Source organism: Notechis scutatus, chromosome 2 (assembly GCF_049901735.1).
Source record: "Notechis scutatus isolate UNSWTSFEM ecotype Mainland chromosome 2, rNotScu1.2, whole genome shotgun sequence".
Taxonomy (NCBI): Eukaryota; Metazoa; Chordata; class Lepidosauria; order Squamata; family Elapidae; genus Notechis; species Notechis scutatus.
Genome location: NC_142010.1, coordinates 154,620,866 through 154,647,502, shown reverse-complemented (window position 1 = coordinate 154,647,502; position 26,637 = coordinate 154,620,866). Strand labels below are relative to the sequence as shown.

The window sequence follows — 26,637 nt, the reverse complement described above, 5'->3', positions numbered from 1 at the left end:
AGATTTACAACCTTTCTGAGGTGTATTGGTCAGAAATATGTACAGTATTCGAAACATGATTGGAATATATTCTTACAATTCTTATCGTATTGGAGGTTTGATATTCAGATCCTTTCCCCAGACCTCTTGGACATCTGATTTAATAGTCATAATATTTTTCTTGAGCAAACCCCAACGTAAATTTGAATGGATGGATGGATTTGACCTAGGGTACATTAATTTAAATTTGCTTAGATTAAGTTGAACTTGCCATTTATTCTCCCTGTTACTATGGATGGGTAATTCTAATCCTCAAGGCTCCTTTTGGCAGTCCTTCTATGTCCCTTCTAAGTGCCAAAAATTGACTGCGGTTTTATTCTCCAAAATCATGTCCAAAATCCCTTTTTTAAAAAAATATTTTAGATCTTTGAAATTAAACAATGGTACCTGCCCCATAAAAATAGCACAAATTTAAAAGCAGGAAATGTTTATAGCCTGAAATTCCACTTGTGCTAGCCATGGCAAATGATGTTTTTCTGGGTGGTGTATAAGCCCTGGTTCTTCCAGTGGAAAGGACCTGCCCTGCCAATATAAGGCTGCATTCTTGAAACAAAGCCAGAATCTCTGCCCAGCTGCCCAATGTGTATTTTTCAAGCTGCTTAGATTTGTTTTGGTGAAAGTAACCAAAGACTTTGTAAATAAGCAAACACACATAACATGCTGTCCTCATGGCCATCGTTCACTTTTCCTAACTTACTGCACCGTGGCCTTACTACTGGTATCACCACTTCCTTTGATTTTTTTCATTGCAAAAGCACAAGTCTTTATGTGTATTGCCTTCTTATATGGGAACTGTTCTGTGTATATTACTCCTAGGCTGTAGGTTTGTATTTTGCTGTAATAGCAAGTGTACAATTGATCAAAAAATGTACAACCATCACATTCTCTTTTCAGTGTATATGATCGAAAAGGTCATCTATGTCCATTTGATACCGGTCTCATAGAAAGGAATATTGAACTCTACTTCAGTGGTGCTGTGAAGCCAATATATGATGATAATCCTTGCCTGGATGGTAAGAGCAATGGGCTTAGCTTAGTGCAAGGCTAAGGAAATTTGAATCTTAGATCTTTATCAGTGACCATTCTTCAGCCTGGGGTTTATATCAAACCTGTCTAGAATATTCAGAATGGTGGTCAGACAAAGAGTTTCTTCCTGGCTCTAAATTCCTGGGCTTCCAGAACTTCCTGCTGGCTATTGCTAACAGATGGGGTCTTTTAAGTCATTATATCCAGGTATATTAGAAAATATCTCACATAATGATTTGCATTATTAAAAAAGCAATGCAAAATGAAGTTATTTCTTTGTGTTTATTAAACACATTTACTTTTGAGAGCCAGTATGGTGGTGTGGCTAGGGCATCAGGCTAGAAACTGGGAGCCCATGAGTTCCAGTCCCTCCTAAGGCACAAAGCTAGAGGTGTGCCTTTGGGCCAGCCCTTGAAAGTGGGCAAGGGCAAGCCACTTCTGAAAAACCTTGCCAAGAAAACTGCAGGGAATAGTCTAGGCATTCACCAGGAGTCAACCCTGACTTGAAGGCATCAAACAAAAAAATCTTCATGCCAACAAAATGTGAAGACTTCCAAATTTTATAAGACATTAAAGAATTGGAACTTTCACTTCCATAAATATATAATTGGAAAGGAAAGTTAGGAACTATTGCTATTTTATGCCACAAAAAGCCAAAGTGACACTTAATATGCATTGCTTATGTTATTTGAGACAGAAATTCAGAAGTTTTGTTCCACTTAAAGCTTGAGATTTTAGACTTTTCAAGAGCCAGCCAAAGACAAAGTTCACACTAAACTCAAATATATATTTGGAGACTAAATTGAAAAACTGATAACTCTTAGGTAGTCAAAGAAGTATTTTCAGACTTCTAAGGCAGGTATATACAACCTCTTTTGGACCAAGACTATAGTTGCATTTTGAGTGGTCTCCTAGTTCTCTACTCCAAGGAGTGGGTGAGACCATTCATGAATTTCAAGTAGGTATAGCTCATATCATATCCTATGTGTCTCATCATTTGTACCACATTAAAAATTACAGGGCGGTGGCAATTTTGCAAGTTTCCGGAATCATGTGACATAGTTACTGGTAGATTGTGTGCTTTTTCCCCTAAAAAAAAGCAAAGACTGAGAAAATAACAAGGTTATTTGCACTACACAAAGTTGTATTTAGTAATACACATATATCTTAATTTGATAATTAAGTTATAAAAAGTCAGAAATGTTACTAATACCCAAGATACATGGAATAAACATTAAAATAATAATAGTCATGAAAACCATAGTGATGGGTTAAATCTCCATTATATTTCTGTTACTGTTGTAGGGGGTGTCCGAGCCAAAAAAATGGGCCCGATTAACGCTTGGTGGATCACTGGTTTTGATGGAGGGGAGAAAGCTTTAATTGGCTTCACCACAGGTAAGGTCAAGTTGACGGAGATTAATTCTCAGAAGTGTCAATTGTGTTTCTCTAACATGCTGGGTTCAGGGTGCATTAAGAGGCAATCAGGCAGACAAAATTGAGTCTGGCTGAACCAAAACATTCTTTTACATTCAGTTGCCCTTCCCCAACACACATTCCACATTGAGTTCTGTTTAAATGCTATATATTAGAAACCACACGTCTCCTCAATTCACAATGATTTTGCCACACTGCACTTGTTGTATCCAATGAAGTACATGCTACCAGGCTTGATATGTATGTTCTTTGAGAAAGGTACAAAGCAGCTGATTGCAATCCATGGTTATGTGGTTAGAATTTTGAAAATAATAGGCTAGGTTCCTTAGTTATGTGTATGTTCCCACCCAGGTCCCATTAACTGGACATGCATTTGCACTGTATTCTAGCCTTTGCAGATTACATCCTGATGGAACCCAGTGAAGAATATGCCCCCATCTTTGCACTGATGCAAGAGAAGATTTACATGAGCAAGATTGTTGTTGAATTCTTGCAGAACAATCCTGATGTCAGCTATGAGGACTTGCTGAATAAGATAGAGGTTAGTCTGACTAAGCAGGGAAGCTACATTTTGTATGCAGTGTAAAAGAAAATTGCCAATAATATATTGCTTGTTCTCAGAAGGCATAAACCAAGCTATGACACTATAGATACTATAGATTTTTATTGACTGTTTCCTAGTATGATTTGATTGCTTATTGTACCCTATGACTATTATTAAGTGTTGTACCTTATGATTCTTGACGAATGTATCTTTTCTTTTATGTACACTGAAAGCATTTGCACCAAGACAAATTACTTGTGTGTCCAATCACACTTGACCAATAAAGAATTCTATTCTTCTAATCTATTCTATACTGTATAACGTTCGGCTTATCAGATTGTCGCTTCCCAAATGTAGAAAGAGAGCCCTTGACAGAAATATGTAAGAACTGCTACCTAGGCAAAAAGGGCTAAAGGTTGATGTCAGCATCTCTAGATAAACCTGTCTAGAAAATCAACTCTATAGGAAAACTAAAACTATAATTTACAGCCTATCATAGCAGAATCTGCAAGTCTGATTGAGGTTTCTCCTAATTATACACCAATGAATCAGAGAAACATTTTCCACTTTCAAATATTATTTTGATTCCCATGACTTAAAGAATGTTTCAGCCTCAGATCATGGAATGCGGTGTCATCAATCAGGAAAAAAAAAAGCAAATGAATAGTATACTCCTTATTTCAAAACTCTTGATATCCCATAAATCTGGAGTAGGGAGATTGTTTCCCTTCAAATTTTGCTGAACTACAGCTTCCTGCAGCCTCAGCCCATATGGTTAACAAGGATATCAGTCAAGAGTAGTCAAGATTGACTCAAAGGGACAAAAAAAAAAAAGTATGCATTATAATGACTTGAGGTAGATTTTTTTTTTTAAATCACCGAATTTTGCTACAGTAGTAGTCTATTTCTAAAAGTTTACTTTTATCAAATAGTTGAAGATTCCATTGTGTTGCTAATTGAATTGGGCGGTTACAAAATGGTATCAAGAGCTTATTTTTTCCTGATAATGTAGCTTAAAAACATAAGTAATTGGGGTCACAAAGTTACTGAATGCAAATATCCTGGGTTTTTTTCTGAGGAATAGAAGGCAATATATAAGGCAGTTTTTCCTGCTTATTTCTTACAACATTCCTATGTGTTGGACATACCTGAGGGGAAAACACACCTGGGAAAATGAGATTTGAACCTGGGTTCCCTCAATCCTGGTTCAATAATGCATCCCCTCCTCTAAGCTGCCTTCCCAAAGTCTTTGAAGATCAGGAACCTTAGAAAATAGATGGAACCTCTGATTGGGGAGGGGGGTTGGGGGGAGGCAGCTCATGTATGCCTTTCCTCCTGCATGGTCTGTCTGAAAACCACAGTTAGGCTCTTGCTTCTGCTTTTCTCCAGACCACGGTTCCCCCTGCTGGATTGAACTTCAACCGTTTCACGGAAGATTCCCTTCTGCGACATGCCCAGTTTGTAGTGGAACAGGTGGAGAGCTACGATGAGGCTGGGGATAGCGATGAGCCTCCAGTCCTTATCACACCTTGCATGAGGGACCTGATTAAGCTGGCAGGAGTCACCCTGGGGAAAAGGTAGGAGGGCAGTTGGGCTGTGTGTGGGTTCACTGGCTAGAGGGAAAAAAGTCTGTCTTACAACAAAATATATTTTCTGCTTTGGTCTGGCTTTAAGTGATGGCAGATTCTTTACAACAAACTGCAAGGTTTTACAGGTAATCGTACAACCATTAGTGACCATTCAAAGTTATAATGGCAGTGAAAAAGGTGACTTATGACTGTTTTTCACACTTACGACCATTGTAGCATCTCCTGGTCATGTGACCAAAATTCAGCCACTTGGCAACTGGCATTTATTTGTGACGGTTGCAGTGTCCCAGAGATCACCTTTTGCAATCTTTCTGACAAGCAAAGTCAATGGGGAAGCCAGATTCACTTAACAATTGTGTTACTAACTTAGCAATTGAAGTGATTCACTTAACAACTGTGGCAAGAAAGGTCATAAAATGGGGCAAAATTCAACAATTGTCTTGCTTGGCAATGGAATTTGGGGCTAAATTGTGGTTGTAAGTTGAGGATTGCCTATATCAGCGGGGTCCCACCAGTGGGCCATGAGAAAAATTTTTGGTGGGCCACAGAGAAATCTCACCCCCAGAGCACCCCCCCCAAAGCAATTAATCCAGTCTGTGCAGAAACACAAAGCTATGCCGCCAACATGGCCCACGGGAACCCTCCCTGCCCACTCACTCCTTACCCAGTAAACTTGCCTGCTAAATTTCTATTTTTCCTTTTTCCGACCATCATCTGTTCTGCTGTGCTGGGAGATTTAGATTAGCTAGGAAGCAGGAAATGGTTGGATTTCTTGCTTTCTAGCTAGTCTTTAGATCTTCGGCTCTGCTTTTAAGTACAGCCGAACCTTAGGACTGAAGGTTTGCTTGCAAGCAAATTCAGTGCAAACTCACGGCAAGCAAATTTGAGTGACTGAGCTAGCCAATGGCAGATAGATAGATCACTGAATGATTCTGTGAGCAACTCAGTCTTCCTGCTTTGCCTGATTTTGGGTAAAAGTTGCTCTTTTTTAAATAAAAAATTCAATATTTACATGCATGGTGTGTTGTGAGTTAATTTTGTGAGTTTGCTTGCAAGCAAAATTTATGTGACAGACTGAACTAGCCAATGGCAAATAGATTTCTGAATGAATCTGTGATTCTGTGAGCAACTCAATCTGCCTGCCTGCTTTGCCTGATTTTGGGTAAAAGTTGTTCTTTTTTTTATAAAAAAATTCAGTATTTATATAATATATAATATTTACATACAAGCCATGCCCAGCCAATCACATGACCACCAAGCCACACCCACAAATTAGGCCACACCCACTGAACCAGTTAGTGGTCCCTGGGATATAAAATTATGAGTTTGGTGGTCCCTGAGGTCCAAAAGGTTGGCGATCCCTGGGCTATATTACACTAAAACAATTTAGGTACTTTATTCAAAACTAACTCTTGTTAGGGAAGAGCTAGAATTATTTATGACACCTGTGTCCGGGTAAAAATACAGCTTCCCACTCTGCGGTATGGCAGCTCAGAAAATACTTGTAGAATGGCTGGACAATTTGAGGAAAATCCTCCCCTTCCATCCCCCCCCCCCAACAACATTTTTGCCTTCTTATCCTCAAAATGGGGGGAAATTGAATTATGGAATACTTATAAAAATGTTTGAAATGATACATGAAATGGATAATATATATAGGTCAACATTTGAAAATAGTTCATGTAATGAAGTGAACTAATTTATGAAAAGAAAAGCTTATCTCAGAAAAACCTTCGGTTTTCATGAGTCTGCAGAGGATAAAGTGAAAAATAGTATGGAAAGAAAAATAGTAATACAGTGCTTTTGGCTGGGGATAAGGCAGTTTGAGCCAGCATTTTGTTATGAAAAAAATGCATAAATTGGATTTTGCTTCCTCCATTCCCTTTTTTTCAAATGCAGAAAATTATGGCTCTTTGTAGCTATTTCATACTCTAAAGCAGGGGTGTCAGACTCACAGCGTCACAGCAGTGTCACATGACGTATTGGGACTTTTCCCCCCTTCGCTAAACGGGGCGGGGCCAGCACATCACACATCCGGCCTGCAGGCTGCAAGTTTGACACCCTGTTCTAAAGGATAAAATCCAAAACATGTAATTTCCTTTCCTTTTTTCTATATTGATGGCTTCTTCTTTTTTCAGTATAAACCTCTTGCTTCGACTAAGACATAGACAAAAATAAAGAGCCAGCTATAACTCCTTTTAGTGCAAAATTCAAAATCATTCAACCAATTTTCAGTCAGTGAGTTTACAATTCTGTGCAAATAGTATGTTTTACTTAATACTCCAAAATACTTTAATAAGCAAATTAAGCTATATGTAGTGTTTTAAAGTAGCAACGTAACGGTAAAAGATGCTAAATTTAAATATTGTTTATCTTATATTTTAATATTATTCTAAATATACTTATTAAGAAATAATTTTCCCCCTTGCTTCAAGATTTCTAGAAATGTTGCATGTCCAGTGAGGACAGGATCTTCCAACCATTTTGAAACAGTGTTTCTAGTGGTTCATTTTGTCCCAGTGCAACCCAGTATACTGTTCCCAGATAAGTCTGGCAAGGACTTAATTCTTCCCTGTTGTTCCCTCTCTCCAGACGAGCTGCAAGGAGACAGGCTATCAGGCATCCCACCAAAATTGACAAAGATAAAGGGCCTACCAAGGCCACCACAACCAAGTTGGTCTATTTGATCTTTGACACTTTCTTCTCTGAACAAATTGAAAAGAATGAAAAAGAAGAAGACAAGGAGAATGTTGCAAAGCGGAGGCGCTGTGGAGTCTGTGAGGTAGGGGGTTAGGTGGAGGAGGCTTGCATACAGATGAAAAAGTCTTCATGTCTTCCACTCCTTTCTGGTCCCTTTCTTTTGGACTGTTAAGCACATTCACATTTTGGCATCAAATAATTTATTTTATATTTTACCGCTGCATTGCTTCTAGCCAGTATATCCCAAATTCTGCCAGCATTCAGTGGTCACGTTCACAATAAAGTCCACAAATTAAAGTCAACTTTTCTGGAATTTTCCTTATATATGTTGTGTGAATTTGAAGCATGATGGTTGATTTGGATTGTTAGATTTTATCCAGTCTTCAAAGTACGCAGTAGTACTCAATTTCAACAATTTCCATGTGAAGGAAGTTAGGCCATGCTTGGAACATTTCCTCCTTTATCCAGTTGCATGCTTTTTTTCTTCCTTTTTCCAGGTTTGCCAGCAGCCAGAGTGTGGTAAATGCAAAGCTTGCCAAGATATGATTAAGTTTGGAGGGAGTGGAAAGTCAAGACAAGCCTGCCTGCATCGGAGGTAATTATTATTTTTATTTTCATGAGCCCATATTGAGGGCAGAGGAGCTGCCAGATCCTCAGATTAGGTGTTATCAAGCAAGGGAAAGACAGTCTGAGAAGCCTTCCATTAATTGGTTTATGAATAAGTTTATTTCTGGACTTCATAACTATAACTGTTTTGAAGATGATAGGTTCTGGAATTCTGACAGCCCTACCCCAGAGGCTCCCATTTATACTGAATCATTGGGGCTGGTAGGGAAGCAAAATACATTCTGTTTCACCAGGCTCTCGGCAACAGGTGGCTTATGAAATTCTTCCCATCTTCCAGATATTTATGACTACAAGATTCAGAATGGGAACATTCCTTGCTCATCGAAAGCAATGTTCCTCAACCTTGGCAATCTTAAAAATGTGTGGACTTTTAGCAAAAGTATAGAACTTGGTGGCGCTTCTTTTGGGAGAGCAGAGGCTAAATTGCCGGACTCTTTAGTTGACAACTCCCATATACATTTTTGTCTTAACTTCAGGTGTCCCAACCTAGCTGTGAAAGAAGCTGACGAAGATGAAGAAGTGGATGATAACATTCCTGAAATGCCCTCTCCCAAAAAGATGTTGCAAGGCAGGAAAAAAAAGCAAAACAAAAATAGAATTTCCTGGGTGGGAGACCCTATCAAGGTATGCTCTCTAGATGAGAAATAGCAATTAGAACTCACTTCAACTTTGAGCTATACCTGGGGAAAGATCCTCTTCAGTTTCATAGCTGTTATCCAAGTTTTGTGAAAGTGGATAGAGAAGTGGATAGAGAAGTTGAGGTCCAGTTTTTGTCTTTTTTTAAAATAATAGTAGTAGCAGCAGCAGCAGCAGCAGGAGTATTTCCATTAAGACCAGAGGCCTGCTTCTATCACAAAATATTTATCTGAGCGGTTCAGGAAAATGAAAGCCTTTACTTCTGGTCAGATTTTTTTTTCCATTTGTAATATAGTCATACTAAGGCAAACTGATAATTCCTTTTCTGCTGAGATTACAGAGATATAGTGAGAGCAAGAGAGCAAGTATGGCCCAAGTTTTACTGTGCTTTCTTTTTCCTATTTTCCTACTTTTGGTTTGTTGTTATCTGCAGAATGATGGCAAGAAAGATTATTACCAGAAAGTGTGCATTGATTCAGAGACTCTTCAAATTGGTGATTGTGTTTCTGTGAGCCCTGATGACCCCACAAAGCCTCTCTACCTTGCAAGGTATGTCTGCATGGAGATAAAAATGCATGTGCTTCTGAACCAAGATAGGCAAAGGCGTTGGACTGGGCTGATTTCAGACTTTAATTTTTTTTTTTTTTATAAAAGCTATCCAAAGATTGTGTTGCTTGTCTATAATTGGGGCAAAGGAGAAGTTGTAATCCTGCATACCTGGAATGAAGCCCTATTGGGCACACTTATTTCTGAGGAAGTACTGCATGAACAAAATAAAACATATCACATAGATTTAAAAAAACCCTGTGGAAAAGATTGCTTGTATGTTTTGTCCATTTCTTCATATGTCTTTCAAAGATATTACCTATACTGATCATTGCAATTTGCTTTATGATAGTGAGAAATCGATATCTGCTTTGTTGTGTAACTGATTGTATTCATCCTGCTAAGCCATGGCTTCTTTAAACAGCGGGATGGAGATTTTGCAGAAGTTACTGTGACCTGGATTTATACACCACTCTTAAGTCAAAACCAAACCAATCTTATTGCAGCTTAGTACAATGGGCAGACCAGGTTTCATGTCTGAATCGCTTGCCAAGAAGTGGTTGTGAAACTGAGCAGTAATCCAGAAAGCCCTCTATTTCATGCCTCAATCCTAAGCTCCCTGATGTAAACCCTTCTCTCTCTCTCAGCCTCAGCACATGGCAATCCCATTATGGGCCACAGTAGGAAAAGACAGCTCTGTCCTTATACAACTATCCAGAAAGAATGACGGGCGGTATGGTATACCTCCCATGCGAAGCTTGGGTGATAAGATTTGGAAAGCCTTGTCCTCCCAGGCCTAAGTGCTCTTCCATGTATTGCCAGCCAAACATCCTTCTGGAAAGGGTTGTGTGATCGGATTCCCAAACAATGGGAAATCTTTCCAGTAAATTTGACGTTTGTATTCTCGTTGAATTAATGTCCTGTCCCACCCCCTTCCCCTAGAATCACGTCCATGTGGGAAGACCCCGGCACTGGACCAATGTTCCACGTTCACTGGTTTTGCCGGGGCACCGACACTGTATTGGGAGCAACATCCGACCCGGTGGAACTTTTCTTGGTGGATGAATGTGAAGATATGCAGCTGTCTTACATCCATGGCAAAGTCAACGTTCTTTATAAGGCTCCTCCGGAGAACTGGTCTTTGGAGGTATGTTGAACCATCCTACTACTTGAGCATCTGTTTATTTACAGTGTTTAATTGTTAGGGTTATATGCCACCTTTAATACACCAGTTCAAAGTAGCATCCGGAGCACACCCTTCTCCCTCCCCACCCTCCCAAGTAACCAGAGAAGGACTGCCTTACTGAGTTCATAGTTTTTCTTTGTGTATGTGTTTTTTCTTTCTTTTTGTCAGCTGTATGGTGGGTGGTGATAATGCTAGGATAGCAGTGGAAGAGTTTAGAAACAGATTTCGCTTTTCCTTTTTATAAAATCACGTTGTGAGGATGATGGGCAGAGTAAAGGAAGCATATGAAGGCTTTCTAGAAGTTTTCCAATGTTATTCTACTATTTTCCCCTTCATCCCTAGAGATTGCACTGTGTTTGATACCTGGGTGCTTAATTCGGATAATGTGATTCGGGAGTTGTACTGACAAACTTCAATGCATGGTAGCGATGACGTTTTGGAGACATATCTTCCCTGGTCTGACCCAGTAGCAAGTCACAGCCCAAGGAACTGACTGGCCTCTTCCATGCATCTCTTTTTCTTTAGCCTGGCTCCAGTCTTTTAAGGCAGAGTTTGGCAGGCTTCCTTCGCTTGCAACCTCTGACACCCTAGCCATTGCAATTTGGACCCCTGCCCCTCTTATGCATGAGTATGGCTACTGACAGCAATTATTGCTGCCCCCCCTTTTTTAGCCCAAAATTGGCCTTATCCTGTGGCACTCTTCTGTGGAATTGCTGTCAGGATAAGTTCAAAGTGGATGCAAAGGAGAGGCTGAACTTATCCTGACAGTCAGTAAGATACCAAAATACTTACAAGTCCTGGCAGAAGAATCTGATACGTACGTGGATTTGTTGAGCTTTGCTGGGCTATGCACTGGCTCTTCAGTTGCTCATTTTGATTCAATGCAGAAGCCAATTCTAATACAGGTAGTCTTTGAATTACGACTGGTTGCTTAGTGACCATTCACAATTACAACAGAACACCCAAAAAGTATTTATGTCTGGCTCTGATGACCCCACACCCCCAGCAGTCACATTCTGGATGATCGGCAGCTGACTCATGTTTATACATCCCTTGGTCATAGCGATTTACATTTTTGCTGAAAACCAACATTCATTTCTGGTTTTCGGCAAAAATGCCCCATAGCAAAATAATGGGTTTGCTTGATGACCGTGGCATTCATTTAAAGACAGTGGACTCATTTAATGAACATGGTTGATTCAATTAACAACTGCTGCAAAAAAAGATTGTAAAATTGGGTGAATCACATAAAGCTCCAGACTTCTACCTCACTTCTGCAACTTTTCTCTTAACTGCGGTAGGTCCTGTGTCTCTGTAATAATTGAATAATCAGTATGTATTTATTTATTTCTCCTCCTCCTTCTGCCTCAAATATTCTCATAGGGAGGACTTGATGTGGAGATCAAAATGGTGGAAGATGATGGCAGGACCTATTTTTACCAAATGTGGTATGACCAAGAGTATGCTAGGTTTGAGACTCCGCCAAATATCCAGCCCACAGAAGACAACAAACACAAGTTAGTGCACGTGACTAAGTGGCATGGGAGCTTGAAAATAAAGTAGAAAATCAGTAAATGTGCATATTTCTACCTGATCCTAAATCTACTTGGGACAGTCTCTTATTGGGCTCAACTCAAGAGCTGCAAAATAGCATGCAGGCATTCAGTCTCAAGATATGTTAATCAGATTATGCTCAACTTTTCTCCCAAAGATAGCAGGGATGAAGAAATGATCATTTATACTTTAAAAAATATACACACGATTCCATTCTTAAGCCCCTTGTGAAATGGAAAACAGAAAAAAAGTAAAACACAGGGAGTTTTCTATGAGATTATTTGGAAAGAAAGCCAAAAAGAGCAGTTGGTAGTAAATTAAGTAGCACTATCAAGAGGTGAAGACATATAGTCTTAAAAATGCTTATGTATTACATGATATCAGGTGTTAGTTCTTCAGATGCTCTGAATTGCTTGCACAGACTCAAAATCAGTGGATGGGAAGAGGGATTGGAGGTAGTGAGGTGATTTGATATCACATATTTTTCCAGTTTCCCCAATCCAAAACAGGCCTCTGCTCCTTCTCTCCCAGGTTTTGCATGAGTTGTGCCCATTTGGATGAGGCAAGGCAGAAGGAGATCCCCAAAGTCTTTGAGTCTCAGGAAGAATCAGAAGGGAAAATGTTCTATAGCATGGCGACAAAAAATGGGGTGCAGTACCGATTGGGAGATGGAGTTTTCCTTCTACCAGATGCCTTCCAATTCAGGTTGGTTTGTACATTGACTTCAGCTGGAACAAGAGGGGGGGCTTCTTTTAGGGAGAGCTGGGACACCAACTTAAGAAAAGAATCAGTGATGCCCAAAGAGGCAAACACATTTTAAAATAGTGTATAATTTGGGGGCTAATAGTTCAAATTTTATGTCATAGTAAGGAGAGTTAAATTTATTTCATGGGGAGAATTAAATTGATATTCACTTAAGGCTCCACTGTTGTAGCAGGATATATTTATCAGAAAGGTGTTAGAGAATTTTTAGGTAAGTGGGTGGATAAAAGTTCAGTCAGGTGAGTAGCAACCTGGTGGGGAATGAGGCTGGGAAGGTTTTAACTTGGTAGCATTTCCATATTTAAAATAGTTCAAGAGTGCAATTAGTTTGGTTAAAGAAGGAGATGATAGAAGAATTGATTCACCTATCAACTGTCTTGGAAATAAGTTGTCTGCCTCCAAATATGTGTATTTGATGGCCTGAAAGGAAATATGTGTATAAATCAGTCCATGGCCTGAAAGGAAATAGGAAGCACCTCCAGTTCACAGAATTTTTTTCTTTTCTCATTTTTCTTTCTCACTAGCCTGAGGTTAACCAGCCCAGCCAAACGTCAAAAGAAGGAAGCGGTGAATGAAGAGCTTTATCCTGAACATTACCGAAAATATTCTGAGTATATCAAAGGGAGCAACCAAGATGCACCTGAACCATATCGCATTGGCCGGATCAAGGCAATCTACTGCAACATCCGCAGCAGTGGCAGGCCCAATGAAGCTGAAATTAAACTGCAAGTGTACAAACTTTACAGGTAAGTGGCCATTAGAATCTTGTTGGTACCTGAGTAGAAAATAATTTCTAGTTGACCTCCTTGTATCAAGAATAGTACCAGAAAACAGAATGATAAACTTAAGTATTGACGCATGATCCACACAGAACTGGGTTTCTGCCTGCATATCACTACATGGAACTATGTGTCAGTAACTCAGGGCAAAGACCTAGCAGCTTGGGCTGTATCTGTGGAACTGAACTCTGTTGAATAAACAAAGTGGATCACGTAGCAGCCTACAAATTTTGCTGCTACAATGATTTGATGACCAGGACAGGCTAAAAACAGTGAGTTGACACACAAGATATTTGTACTCAGATGACGCACTGTTTAAATGGAAGATGGATTGTTTGTTTTAAAATAAAAATTTTAAAAATTACAAAAAAAAAGGAGTAAGTTAGCTTGGAATTTTTCAATATGTATTTGAATTTGATGGGTTCTTTGAGACTAAGGGGGGAAAAAAAGCCAGGTGTATCTATAGGAATTTTTCTAAGGTACAGTGGAACTAGGAGGGCTTATCACCTTACATTCAGAAGCCCACTCCCGTGTTTGTGTTCATGACATTGCTCTGCTTCATGTTCTGAGAATTTGGGTGTTGTTTTTTTAACTAATAGCTTCCGTGGTTACAAGCAGTTAGGCAATACACTAGCTAGAATCTAAACAAATGTAATAATAGGATATTTTACAGAAGAAAAATATTACCAAACATTTCCCCCTCTTTCTCAGTCTGTCTCATTTCAGGAATTTGACCTGGACTGGGAGAGAATTTAGTTCCACCTACCCAAGTCCTCCCTTTGATTCTAAGTAAACAGTATAGATTTATAGAATTACCAAAAAAAGTGGGGTTGTAGTTTCCTGCCAGTTGGGTAAATGCCTATTTTTTAGGGATTGCCAGAAAATTGGCTTAATACAATATTTTGAAACAACAGCCATGTGAAACTAATTGAAAATCTTTAAAGTCCTGTTTTCATTACTTTGCATCATCACCCTTAATTGTTGTAGTTCTTCGGGACCCACAAACAATTAAATGAGTCTCAATCTCATCGTTATATACAAATAGGAGGGAAATAATCTGAAATGCAATGTATTCTTCAGTGATGATATCTTCTCAAGAGGATTTAATGGTCCCTGAACGCTGCTTCCATCAACATAGTTTAACCGAGAAAAACTCATTCCTCTCCCATTGTGTAGGTGTTCCTGGGTTTGATGCCTTATCTCCCTCGACACAAGTGTCTCTGTTGTCTTTCTAGGCCAGAAAACACACACAAATCAGTCAAAGCCAGCTACCATGCAGATATCAACTTGCTCTATTGGAGTGATGAAGAAGCAACGGTGGAGTTCAAAGATGTGCAGGGCCGCTGCACAGTGGTGTATGGAGAGGACTTGACAGGAAACATCCAAGATTACTCTGCCAGTGGCTCTGATCGTTTCTACTTTTTAGAGGTGGCTTTTCCCACTATGTCATTGGCCCAGTGCAATTTTTCACCAATCTATTCTCCAACACCGGAGGTTTTTAAGAAGAGATTGAACAACCATTTATCTGAAATGCTATAGGGGTTGAACTGCTTGAACAGGGGGTTGGACTAGAAGACCTCTAAGGTCCCTTCCAATTCTGTTATTCACAGCTGGGTGTCGTATCAGCAAGTGCTGCGATAGATGCAGCTGGCTGAAAACATTTGAACTTTAAATTAACGACATTAACGAAAGCCCAGTTGCCCTCTCACAATAGAAATTCACTCCCACTTACAGCTCTTTCTATAAATGCTGCCTAAACTTCCCATCAGTGTTTTCTGAAATCTAAGAAATTAACAGAACTGCATGTGTCTTTGGTCTGAATTGAGGTTTTTTTTCCCCCTTTTAATTTCCAGGCATATAATGCAAAAACAAAAAGCTTTGAGGACCCACCTTATCATGCCCGTAGTTCTGGAAATAAAGGGAAGGGGAAAGGGAAAGGGAAAGGTAAGTGATTAATTGCTAAATGATTTAAATCTTTGGTGTGTTGCCCAAGATCAGCAATATCTTTCCTGTGGAGCAAAATAAGATGCTAAACCAGTCAGTGAAAATCCTGCAGAATGAAGAACTTGGATTTTGATAGGCTTTTGAGAGCAGTTGCTCATTTCTGGCACCCAGAAACTTAGAAAGTTCATTTTTATTCCTAAGTCATACAAATACCGAGATGAATAGTTGTAGGCATATTAGGTCCTGTTTGGTTCATTAATTGTAAACAAGTTTTATTGTTGCTGATAGAATCTACTCAGCAATAGCATCGACTTGTTTGCAATTAAGCTATTATAGACTTAGCTAATATTGCTAATATTTACTTTCCTGTTTACCATTAAGCTTTCATAGACTAGATACTTAATGTTTTTAAGTAGCCCTGAAAGAGATTTTAAAAAATATAATCCTGTTATGCTTACTTTGGAAACAAGGCAGCATTTCTTTATGCAAAAGGCACATGTGGACATACTGTTCCCTCCTCGTGCAGGTAAGAGCAAAGGGAAATCTTCAGGAGCATCTGAATACAGCGAGTCTGAAGCTGCTGCGATGAAGCCCCCCAAACTCCGAAGCCTGGATGTTTTCTCTGGTTGTGGAGGCTTGTCAGAAGGGTTCCACCAAGCAGGCAAGGCAGTTTGGAAGGATGGTTGGGTGCATGGGAAAGGACCATGAGCGTATGACTTTTATAGCCAAAAAAGTAAAGCCAGCAAGGGTTTCCAGCCCTGTTTTATGGGATGGAAAGAATTTTTTGTGTACTTTTGAAGCTTGGAAGCAAACCATCTAATATGAATTCTTGTTCGATTTTCATCATCATGACGTCTTCAGGAGTCTCAGACACTCTGTGGGCCATTGAGATGTGGGAACCAGCTGCGCAGGCCTTCCGTCTGAACAATCCAAGCACCACAGTGTTCACTGAGGATTGCAATGTCCTGCTTAAGCTTGTAATGTCGGGTGAGAAGACTAACTCCCTGGGCCAGAAACTGCCACAGAAGGGAGATGTGGAGATGCTCTGTGGTGGGCCCCCTTGCCAAGGCTTCAGTGGGATGAACCGCTTCAATTCTCGCACCTACTCAAAGTTCAAGAACTCTCTAGTTGTTTCCTTCCTCAGGTGATTGAAGTCAACGGTTGCATTTTCTCAACTCCCCTTAAGCCAGTCCTTATCCTATTGCACATACCACCCCCCACCCCAGCCTGTTGCTTTCCAGCTGTGGTGGAACCACAACTCACGGGGGGATAAGGTTGGGCAAAGCTGCTGTAGGCTGGTCTCTAAATCAGGGCTACAGTTTAACAGAATAGTAGAAACATGGGCTGTGACGGTGGATGCTGAATCTGCATGTATTACAATGGCAAAGATAACTTGTAATGTGCCCTCCAGAAATGTTGTATCCTGGGAGCAACGATGGGTTTAGATACTGGGAAATATTGTCCTGCAGATCTAGAGGACACCAGCAGGGGAAAAGACTATTCAAGAGAATGTATGAAATCAGATCTATGTTGGGGTTCTCTTGGGCTAATGGAAGGCTTGTTGGGATAGGGACTGGGTCTTTTGCCACAAGTTCTTGAGCAAGGACTGTGTATCTGCTGTTGGGATCAAGAGAGAGCGCAGCTGACCCTCGGTGCCCTTATCTTCTGCAGCTACTGCGACTACTACAGGCCAAGATTCTTCCTCCTTGAGAATGTCAGGAACTTTGTCTCATTCAAGCGTTCTATGGTGCTAAAGCTCACCCTGCGGTGCCTTGTCCGGATGGGTTACCAGTGCACTTTTGGAGTGCTGCAGGTATGATAGTCACCCCCCCTTTTTTTTAACTGAGGCTAGGATTGCACTGAACCATATGTGTGTGCTTTGCAGAGTCACCTGAAAGCAAAGATTCCACTGGATAGAGTCACTACCTGTATTTTCTCTATCATATACTGATTCTTAGATAGATAACTTTCATGTATCTGGACAATGCCAAGTTGAGAAAGGTGATCTAGGACAGGGGTCCCCAACCACCGGTCTGCAGACCGGTACCGGTCCGTGGAACAAGTCCTACCGGGCTGCTGGTTTGTTGGGCGCCGCCATCTTTTTCATGAAAAGTGCTTCCGGTGAGCTTTTCCGGTAGAAAGCTCACCGGGAAGCACTTTTTCATCAAAAAGATGGCGGCGCCCAGCTAATGCCGGGTACCGGCCGCGCATATAAAAAGGTTGGGGATCACTGATCTAGGAAATTTCTGGTTGCTGTCATGATTTCTCAAGTCAATCTTGACTCCAGATGATCGCAGATCCATGCAGTTTTCTTGGCAAAATTTTGGAAATGTTTGGTGGGACCTTTCTCCAAGATGTTTTTCAACTTTCCAATCTAAAGTTTGTGAGAGACTGCCAGCCACCTAATTGGCTTTTATGTCTAAGGGAGAACTAGAACTGTCCCTGCTTCTAAACTAGTATTTTCAACCACTATACAGACTGGCATTCAAGCAATTTTTAGGGGTTGGTTTACCGACTGTGATTTAGATTTTAGATAAATTTATTGTCATTGTACTGTGTGTTCAAGTATAAGAAGCTGCAAAAGATAAGCTAAAGAAAGCTGATTCCATTGCCTGGTTATGTCTTCCCTGGGACACCTGGCTGCTGTCTATTAACAGTATTTAGTCTGTTCTGCTCTTTGTCTGAGATGCCTTTCCCCGTGTAGCATGTCTTTGATGTCAGATGAAGATAATTTCTGTTTTCCCAGAGTGGACTGGAATTTTAACGCGTCAGTGTTTTCCTTTTTTACTAGTATTTTATGGAACTAGGAATAGATGTTAGCATACTAATTTAGTACAAAATATTAGAAAAGGCTGGTTTGTTAAGAAAAATACATCCTCTTCCTCAAATACCTTATTTTCTCCTCCCTCAATTCTTCCTCTTCCTCCTTCATCTAGGCTGGGCAGTATGGAGTAGCTCAGACACGCAGGAGAGCAATTGTGTTGGCTGCAGCTCCTGGAGAGAAACTGCCCTTGTTTCCTGAACCCCTACATGTTTTTGCTCCCCGAGCCTGCCAGCTCAGCGTGGTGGTGGATGATAAGAAGTTTGTTAGCAATATAACAAGGTAATTGCCAACTCCCAGCTCTAGCTTGTGTCGCTTTCATTGGGGGCTGGAGAATGGGGCCAGCAATCTTACAAGAAAAGGAAGTGCGTGGCTGTGGCCTTATTTTTTCATACAAATGAAAGGCAATCCTGAATAAGGGGGAGTCCCAACCTATCTGGAAAGCTCTTGTGATGTTATGGAATTGCATCATACTTTAGAAAAAGAGGAGAATCCAGTAGCAATCAGCCTTTAAGTGATGTTCTTTCAATGTACTCTAGGACTTATTCGGGCCCATTCCGAACCATCACGGTCCGAGACACTATGTCTGACCTTCCTGAAATCAGGAATGGAGCGTCAGCACTTGAAATCTCCTACAATGGAGAGCCACAATCCTGGTTCCAGAGGCAAATTCGGGGTTCCCAGTATCAGCCCATCCTCAGAGATCATATCTGCAAGGTATCTACTCTTATTTACAATGTTTATCTGGTTTGCTGGGGCAAGGTAGGTGGGAATGAGACATCTTTAACATAGTGTGCTGAAAGCAGAATTTCCTAAAATCAAGGTCTGTTTGAAGCAACAGTCATTTGCATCCAGGAAGCCCAAGGAAAAAAAGTTCCAATCTTTAGCTATAGAGAAGTAATTCTGTTCCAGAACTTGGAAAATTAACATAGAACAAGGTGCCAAGAGCAATGATTATCTGTGCAAAACTTAGGAAAACTGTTCTACTGAATAATCCCATATTAGTCTGCAGTCCATCACCTGCTGGGTGGCAGAAAAACCATCTTCACCCTAATCTACAAGAAAAATTGTAGGAAAACTTCCAGTTTTATTACATACATGGGAAGAAAATAATCATTGGACAGTTTCTCCTCTCCCCCCACCCCCCCCAAACTACTCCCAGGTCTCTTGTGTTGTCCCTCCCTTTTCCCCCCTCCTTAAAAATGTAATCGCATTTGTGCTCATCTGGGAAATGCACTAGAGTAGTGCAGGGGTGGGATACGACAGGGTTAACTACCGGTTCGGGATTTACGAGCTTCCCTGCACGCTGTGAGCCGCGTGTGCCTGTAAATCGTCATCAGTATGCTGTGTGCAGAGACGCAGCCTTTGAAAGAGACCTCTTTTCCTGCTTTTTTAACTGCAGCTGTGCCTCGTTCTGCAGCTGAAGTTGAAAAATCAGGAAATAAAGGTCAGGTCAGAGCCCGGGAGGGCGGGTGGGCAAAAACATCAGCAGACATAGAACCGGTTCTATGTCTGCTGCTCTTCAGAGCTACCGGTTCTACAGAGGTGGACAGAACCGGTAGAAACCCACCCCTGGAGTAGTGCATTTATTATATAGTCAGACATAGGCAATCCATACTTTAACAGAGGTAGGAAGGGGGCATCCCAAGTGCTAAGGGTAACTCTTGCTTTGTCTTACTAGGATATGAGTGCATTGGTAGCTGCAAGGATGAGGCACATCCCACTGGCCCCAGGTTCCGATTGGCGTGATCTGCCCAACATTGAAGTGCGCCTTTCTGATGGCATAACCACCCGCAAGCTACGCTATACGCACCATGAGAAGAAAAATGGGCGGAGCAGCACAGGATCTCTGCGGGGGGTCTGCTCCTGCGCTGAAGGTACAACATCTGGCTTTTCTCGTTGGAAAGGATGGTTTGACAGGTCATCCAAAGAATACAGCCATTAGCTCTTCAAAATAGAACAATACTTTAAGCCAGTCTTAAAAAGAATCCAAATGGTCAGAATATCACTGGATCTCTATGTTCTCCCATGCAACTTTGTGAAATCTAGATCTATGGATTCTGCTGGCCCTTTTCTGGTCAACACAAATTTAGAAGGATCTCATCAGGACATCCAGTCCAACCATTTGCTTGAAAAGAGGCTATTAATCCTAGCATACTTTTTCTTGCTAAGAAGCATAGTGTAGCCAAAATGAAGTACCACTCAGTGAGAACAGAGAGGGAGATCCTTACTTCCCAAATCATTATCCTTTCACGTTCTTGCTACATTTCAATTTGGTTCTATTTTGCACCTGATCCTAACAAGTCTGGGGAAGTTTTTTGAAGCAATGGGAATCAGTTGGTGTTTGACTTAGATTTATCTGGGATTTTTTTAGACTTATCTGGTTTGCACCTGCAACCCCCTCTGCTCCTTCCTTCAGCTTGGGTGTGGGAAAAGTTCCCTAGTGCTAGTAGTCCTACTCCTGCTTCTGATGCAGCAAAGGAGACCGAAATGTCAAAGGAAATCCCCAGCCATACTTTCAGTGAAAAGTAAGCCGAATCCTATTCCATCTCTTTCAGGCAAGGCATGTGACCCTGCAGACCGGCAGTTCAACACCTTGATCCCTTGGTGTCTGCCTCACACGGGGAACCGGCACAACCATTGGGCAGGCTTGTATGGAAGGCTAGAATGGGACGGATTCTTCAGCACGACAGTCACCAACCCTGAGCCCATGGGGAAACAGGTAAGGGAAAGGAAGGGGCCCAGCGGCTCATCATCCTATTGATGTTCCAGTGTATTCCCTATCCATGTACTTTCTTGCTTGTAGCTTCTCTGGCTTTTATAGGGAGGCTATATTGAATGCTATTAAGAAAGGCAGAAATCACCAGCATTTAATGGTTGTTGCTGTCATTTGGACTCTAAGGGGAAACTGGCAGAACCGTTAAGGAACTTTGCGTTGTGCATCAGTTGAGTCCTTTCATGGATCATGAGGCCCTGTCTGGTCAGTCAGGCCATGGTGATCTGGTGCTTGGACTACTGCAATACACTTGCAGTGGGGCTATCCTTGAAGAGTATTCAGATACTACAACTGGAACAGAACGCAGCAGTGCAGATGGTTTTAGGGGCCCCTAGATTCATCCATGTAACATCACTGTTGCCTGAACTGCATTGGTTGCCGATTTGATTCCAGGTCCAATTCAAGGTATTGTTTAACACTTTTAAAGTTCTTTTTGGCGTGTGTCCAAACTAGCTTAGGGACTGTCTCATCCTAATGGGATTGGCCTACCTCATCTGGCCCAGAAAAAGAGACACGCTTCAGATCCCGTCTGCCAAGGAATTTTAGTTGGCAAGGTCCAGAAGAACCTTTTCTACTGTGGTGCCCACCTATGCAACATCATGCCCCTTGAGATGAGTACCCCCCTCCCGAGCCTCTGAGGGGGCCTGAAAACCTACTTCTGTCAAACAGGCCTGGGGCCCCAATGGGAGTGTCCCATTCTTTTTCATCTCTGGGTGGTTTACAGCATAAAACGTTAAACAGATTAATATTTCTAAAACAATAAAAATGTTGAAGTCCCAATCCAGGTAGTAGATTAGGGGGAAAACTCCCACCTCCATCCTGCTTACGTAGTGGTCCCTTTTTATTCAGTTTGTTGTTAATTCTAATGTTTTAACTTTTCAGGTTCAATATTTTAATGCTTTTAATATTCTAATTGTTTTCTATAAAGCTTGCTTTTCTCATGGGCTGAGTGCAGTTAGAAGATGATACAGTATTTCTGTGCTTGAGAAATAAATGATCCATATTCATTGTGCAGCAGCCTTGCTGGGTGACTCAACCATAGCTCCCAATATAGTAGTTAACTGCATCTCAACACAAGGCTGCCAGTGACTCTGCTCTCCTTTTTCCAGGGCCGTGTGCTTCATCCTGAACAGCACAGAGTAGTGAGTGTGCGAGAATGTGCACGGTCCCAGGGATTCCCTGATACTTACAGGCTCTTTGGAAATGTACTGGACAAGCACAGGCAGGTAAGTGGCTGCAGAGCCTTCCTAGAGGAGATTTCTGTACGTAAACGTTCACTTGAGCTTGTTAGAATATGAACACGCTCTTGTTTTGTTGCTTTTCTCGTAATAACATTTGAAGAAGACCACTTTCCTCCTGTAGCAATTTTGAGAATGATTTTCTATTATTGTTTGTAGTTGTTTTCAAGTTAGCACTAGAAAATAACCTTGGGGAAAAATAATAAATACAGGGTTTTCTTCTAGGGATAAACTCCGTTTCAATTGGCTGAACATAATATTTTCTTAGACACCTCAAAAATGGGAAAAGATCCTTAGCTGGATGATAACTTTATTAAGATCAACCAACAATGCATCAACCAACATTAGGAAACACCTAAAAACAGAGAATAGAAAAAAGTACAAAAGTGGCTTTTTGGATCAATTGACAATGGTTTTATATGAAAGAAGCAACTATCAATGCGTTCCTCAAGGATGAATACATTTGCCAGGGGAAATGTATAAATTACAATGTGCCAACTCTTCACCCTTGCGTGTGTTTTGTTTGTGCAGGTGGGAAACGCAGTCCCTCCACCTCTGGCAAAAGCCATTGGGCTAGAGGTCAAACTGTGTGTGTTGGCAAAAATGAAAGAGGATGCCACAGGTATGTTATTGGAATGTTGTTGAGCTTATTTGAAAAGGGCCATTTGATTTCTGTATTTCAGGAGCTCAAATAGTTTTGTGCTTGCTGTGCACTAGGTAGCACAACTCAATCTGGTCTTCTGTAAATTAGGATTGTAGTTCTTTTGTGAACCCTATGGAGTCCTCCAGATAGAACGGCTAAGTGAACTTGGTCCAAAGTTTGTTTAATATCTTAGAAGGGTTGGCATGTTGCCCTTCATCTGAAATACCTTAACAGTTTGAAAGTACTGCAGATGCAAAGACGCACTTGGGAAGTCTGTAGGCAGGAAGCCATTTTCTTTCCAACCCAGAAGAGAGTAAGAAGCTTGAATCCGTTGCTTTCGGAGGACTGTATTCCTTGTACATGAAAGCTTTAATGTTTTCTGAATATCTAGCTGTTTTGTTTCTTTACAGATGCCATCAAACAGGGAAAGATGGACACTTCAAATTAATTTGTAAATTGCCCATCTGCTGCACCTCAGCTCCAGCACCTGAACACCCAAACATGCACTGATAATTTTTAATGTTCTGTTATTTTCCTGGTTTATTTTCTTACCTCTGGACACACTGAAAATTGTTGGAGGTTTTGGTTTGTTCAGGGGGGTTTTTTTTTTGGTTTTCTTTTGTGCGTGTATGTGTTTTGTCTCTCTCCTTTAAAAGCCTGTATTTGTGAACAGTGTTTGTCTACTTGATTGACATTCAGAAACTGTTTCAATGTTCCCACTGCCATTCTCAAATGATCAACTGTGCAGTGCCTATCCATGCGTGTAAGTGTGTGTGTGCGTGTGTGTATGAGTTGGAGGAGTGGAGAATGTTTTTATTATGCATTGTATTGAAAACTAATCAGCCACTTTATACAAGTGGAAATAATACTTTATGTAGTTTTTATATGTTGTAATATTTCTTCAAATAAATCTCCTATAAATTATTAGAGGGCCATTGTTGATTTTTTTTCAAATGAAGTCGCTATTAGTCCTGCAGAAAATTGATAATGGAATGCAGGAAATTGATAGTGGAATCTTAGTCTCAAAGAAAATTGCACAATTGGAGTCTGAGAAAATCCAAGCACCTTTATCCCATAGAAACTTAGCATTGCAGCTGTTGCACAGCTGTCTCTGGATGTAATAAGAGCAGAAAAATAATTATAGTTTGTCATTCTTATTGCCATGAATGCATTTTGCTCTTCTGTTACTGCTATTTTTTAAATCACATGTAGATGTGGGCATACAGTAAATTGGATAGAAAAGGGGGTGTTTAGACATTCCTTAGCAAACAATCCCAAAATGAACAGAAGCTGCCTTTTACATGGTTTTAGAAGTTAAATGCAGCTCTTTTTCAAACATTTGAATGCATTTGAAACAATTCTAAAACCAAACTCTAAAGTTTCTTAACTGGCCACAGGAAATGTTTTGGAAACCAGCATTTCCTCAACAGCTGTTACAGAGTACAGGTTGGAAAGATGTCCCATGCCTGCCACATTTACAGTTTTCTTATTTTGAGTCTGGTAAACAGCTGTACCTAATAATAGGTCTGCATTCTGAATTGCCCATTCCATTGAATGGCTTATGTTTTTATGGGCTGATCTCACTGTCTGATCCGGTATAAAAACAGCTAGGTGTGGGAGACCAGAATATTTGGGCTGTCTGAACATCAAGGGGAATGATGTTCCCTGGGGCAGGGACTTGAAGAGAGAAAGCACACCCCTTGGATCCCACTAGATGCCATGGTTTATGGAAGAGACTCAAGCAGGTAGATCTGATTGATCAAACCGTGTGATCATTAAATGAGACATAAAGGGCTGCACCTTGCAACTTCCCCATTTATTTTGCTTGTCAGAAGCTTGCTGGGATGGTTACAGGTGGAGATCATGTTACCCTGGAAAATTCCAACTGCTATAAATGAGCTGGTTGCCAAATGCCCAGATCACAATCAGGTTACCCCAGGGATGCTATGCGGTGTGATGATCGGTTGTAAGTCACTTTTTCAGTGCTATTATAATTTCAAATGAATGGTTATAAGTCGAGGATTACCTGCAATGGTTTCAAACCACTCTGGACCCCATCTTAGTCTCAAAGGAAATTGCACAACTGGAGTCTGAGGAAATCCAAGCACCTTTATCCCATAGAGACTTAGCATTGCACCTGTTGCACAGCTGTCTCTGGATGTAATAAGAGCAGAAAAATAATTAGAGTTTGTCACTCTTACTGCCATGAGGTAGTTTTTAAGAAAGGATCCTATTCCTTTTTTAATCAGATTCGCTCTGTTTTCCTTCAATGGCAATCAGGTGTCTTCTTCCACCTCATCTAGAGCTCCAAAGGATTCTCTGGGATCTATGGACAGAGAGAGCCCACACAGACACAATATGATCAAGACCATAACTGCCCCCTCTTTCCAAGCAGCAATGACAATTTCATATAAAGTATACACCAGAGTTTTAATAACCTCAAGTTCTTTTTAAAACCTAACAGCGTCCATCAAATATATGGGATAGACCTATGTAACAGATACTTCTACCCTGCAGCAAGAAGGGATTGTAACCACAGCAAGGGATAAGCTAGTGATATCTCCCAATTCCAAATCTTCCACTGCTCTGAGAGAAAAAAAAGTCTGATATGTGTAATGGTTTGGTATAATGGTTAAGGCACCAACTAGAAACCAGAAGACATGAGTTCTTATTCAAACTAAGGCACGTAGCCAGCTGGGTGACTTTGGGTCAGTTGCTGTCTCAGCCCTAGGGGATAGGTAATGTCAAATCAGTTCTGAAATGTTGCCAAGAAAACTGCAGAGACTTTTCTAAGCAGTCACCAGAACTCAACTGACTCAAAGGCACACACACACACACCCCAAAAAAGTGAGACCATTACTCTAAATTGGGCCCATAAACACTATGGGTCAGGTTCAAGTTTTGTGGCAGCCATGAACTCCTGAGCCATGTCCGAATCTATGCCCAGAGAAGGCAGCTTAAAGTTATTCCCTATTACTAGTTTTGGAAACTCCAGTGTCCTGAAGAACTCCGGTAGGAATGCTGCTATGAAGCAGGAAGGCTGATAGTCCCATACATAGCAATAGTCCCATACGTTTCCAGGATCTAATCTCACCAGTAGATTCTGATAACCAGTATCCATGGAGCAGCATTTCTGAAAGCCACTATCCTTTTGGTTGCATCCTCAAAATCCAAGGCATGTTTCTGAAAAAGAATCACCCCTCTGTGTTCAACCAGATTTTAGCAATGCACTCTCATGGCATTGGAGTTAAGCGTAGGGGGCTGGAGAGTGGAACTGGGATTACGGAAATATAGTTTTATGCATCTTGTTGAATCAGCTTAATCTTTGCATACTCATTAAAACTACAACTGGTTAGGTCTGCACAATATAGAAAACCCTAGCCCATGGTTAATGTACCAAATTCACCCACCTGGCTAAATCAAAACTAAATTGCATTATGATTAAGTTCTGTGTGAATCCAGTAACATATACCTCCTTCCTCAGGAACCAAAAATGAGCATTGGGCGAATGTTAAACTCATATAGAGGATTATGTAGTTCAGTGGTAATGGCAACATTTTCTGAAGAAGTCCTAGTGGATTTAGTATGTTCTTTCAATCACATGGGGCAAAATAGTATGTGCTGGTTGGAAATAAATACCATGCAAAAGTATCGGTGCAGGGGAACTAATATTTTGAGTGATTCTCAGAACTGAGGTGGTACAACTTCTGATAGCAAATGGCAACTGCTACGAAGGGGAGAGAAACCTCGCTGAATAGCTGTTGGTTTTTTGTTTTTGTAAAGTAGAATG

The 26,637-nt window shown here is 40.8% G+C and overlaps 1 protein-coding gene across 1 annotated transcript in view; it reads left to right on the top strand.

The window, feature by feature from the left end:
- Nucleotides 1–23,771, top strand: part of DNMT1 (DNA methyltransferase 1) — a 40,129-nt gene extending 16,358 nt beyond the window's left edge. The window contains exons 11-34 of the mRNA XM_026676151.2: nt 934–1,052; nt 2,371–2,463; nt 2,892–3,043; nt 4,436–4,623; nt 7,228–7,417; nt 7,833–7,930; nt 8,439–8,586; nt 9,032–9,147; nt 10,087–10,291; nt 11,714–11,847; nt 12,416–12,589; nt 13,171–13,392; nt 14,661–14,853; nt 15,279–15,369; nt 15,896–16,030; nt 16,231–16,513; nt 17,041–17,182; nt 18,306–18,472; nt 18,730–18,907; nt 19,872–20,067; nt 20,749–20,912; nt 22,076–22,192; nt 22,736–22,826; nt 23,258–23,771. Of these exons, the coding sequence (XP_026531936.1) occupies nt 934–1,052; nt 2,371–2,463; nt 2,892–3,043; nt 4,436–4,623; nt 7,228–7,417; nt 7,833–7,930; nt 8,439–8,586; nt 9,032–9,147; nt 10,087–10,291; nt 11,714–11,847; nt 12,416–12,589; nt 13,171–13,392; nt 14,661–14,853; nt 15,279–15,369; nt 15,896–16,030; nt 16,231–16,513; nt 17,041–17,182; nt 18,306–18,472; nt 18,730–18,907; nt 19,872–20,067; nt 20,749–20,912; nt 22,076–22,192; nt 22,736–22,826; nt 23,258–23,295 (3,634 nt within the window). The 3' untranslated portion in view covers nt 23,296–23,771. The remainder of the gene's footprint in view (nt 1–933; nt 1,053–2,370; nt 2,464–2,891; nt 3,044–4,435; nt 4,624–7,227; nt 7,418–7,832; nt 7,931–8,438; nt 8,587–9,031; nt 9,148–10,086; nt 10,292–11,713; nt 11,848–12,415; nt 12,590–13,170; nt 13,393–14,660; nt 14,854–15,278; nt 15,370–15,895; nt 16,031–16,230; nt 16,514–17,040; nt 17,183–18,305; nt 18,473–18,729; nt 18,908–19,871; nt 20,068–20,748; nt 20,913–22,075; nt 22,193–22,735; nt 22,827–23,257) is intronic.
- Nucleotides 23,772–26,637: the final 2,866 nt, after the last annotated feature.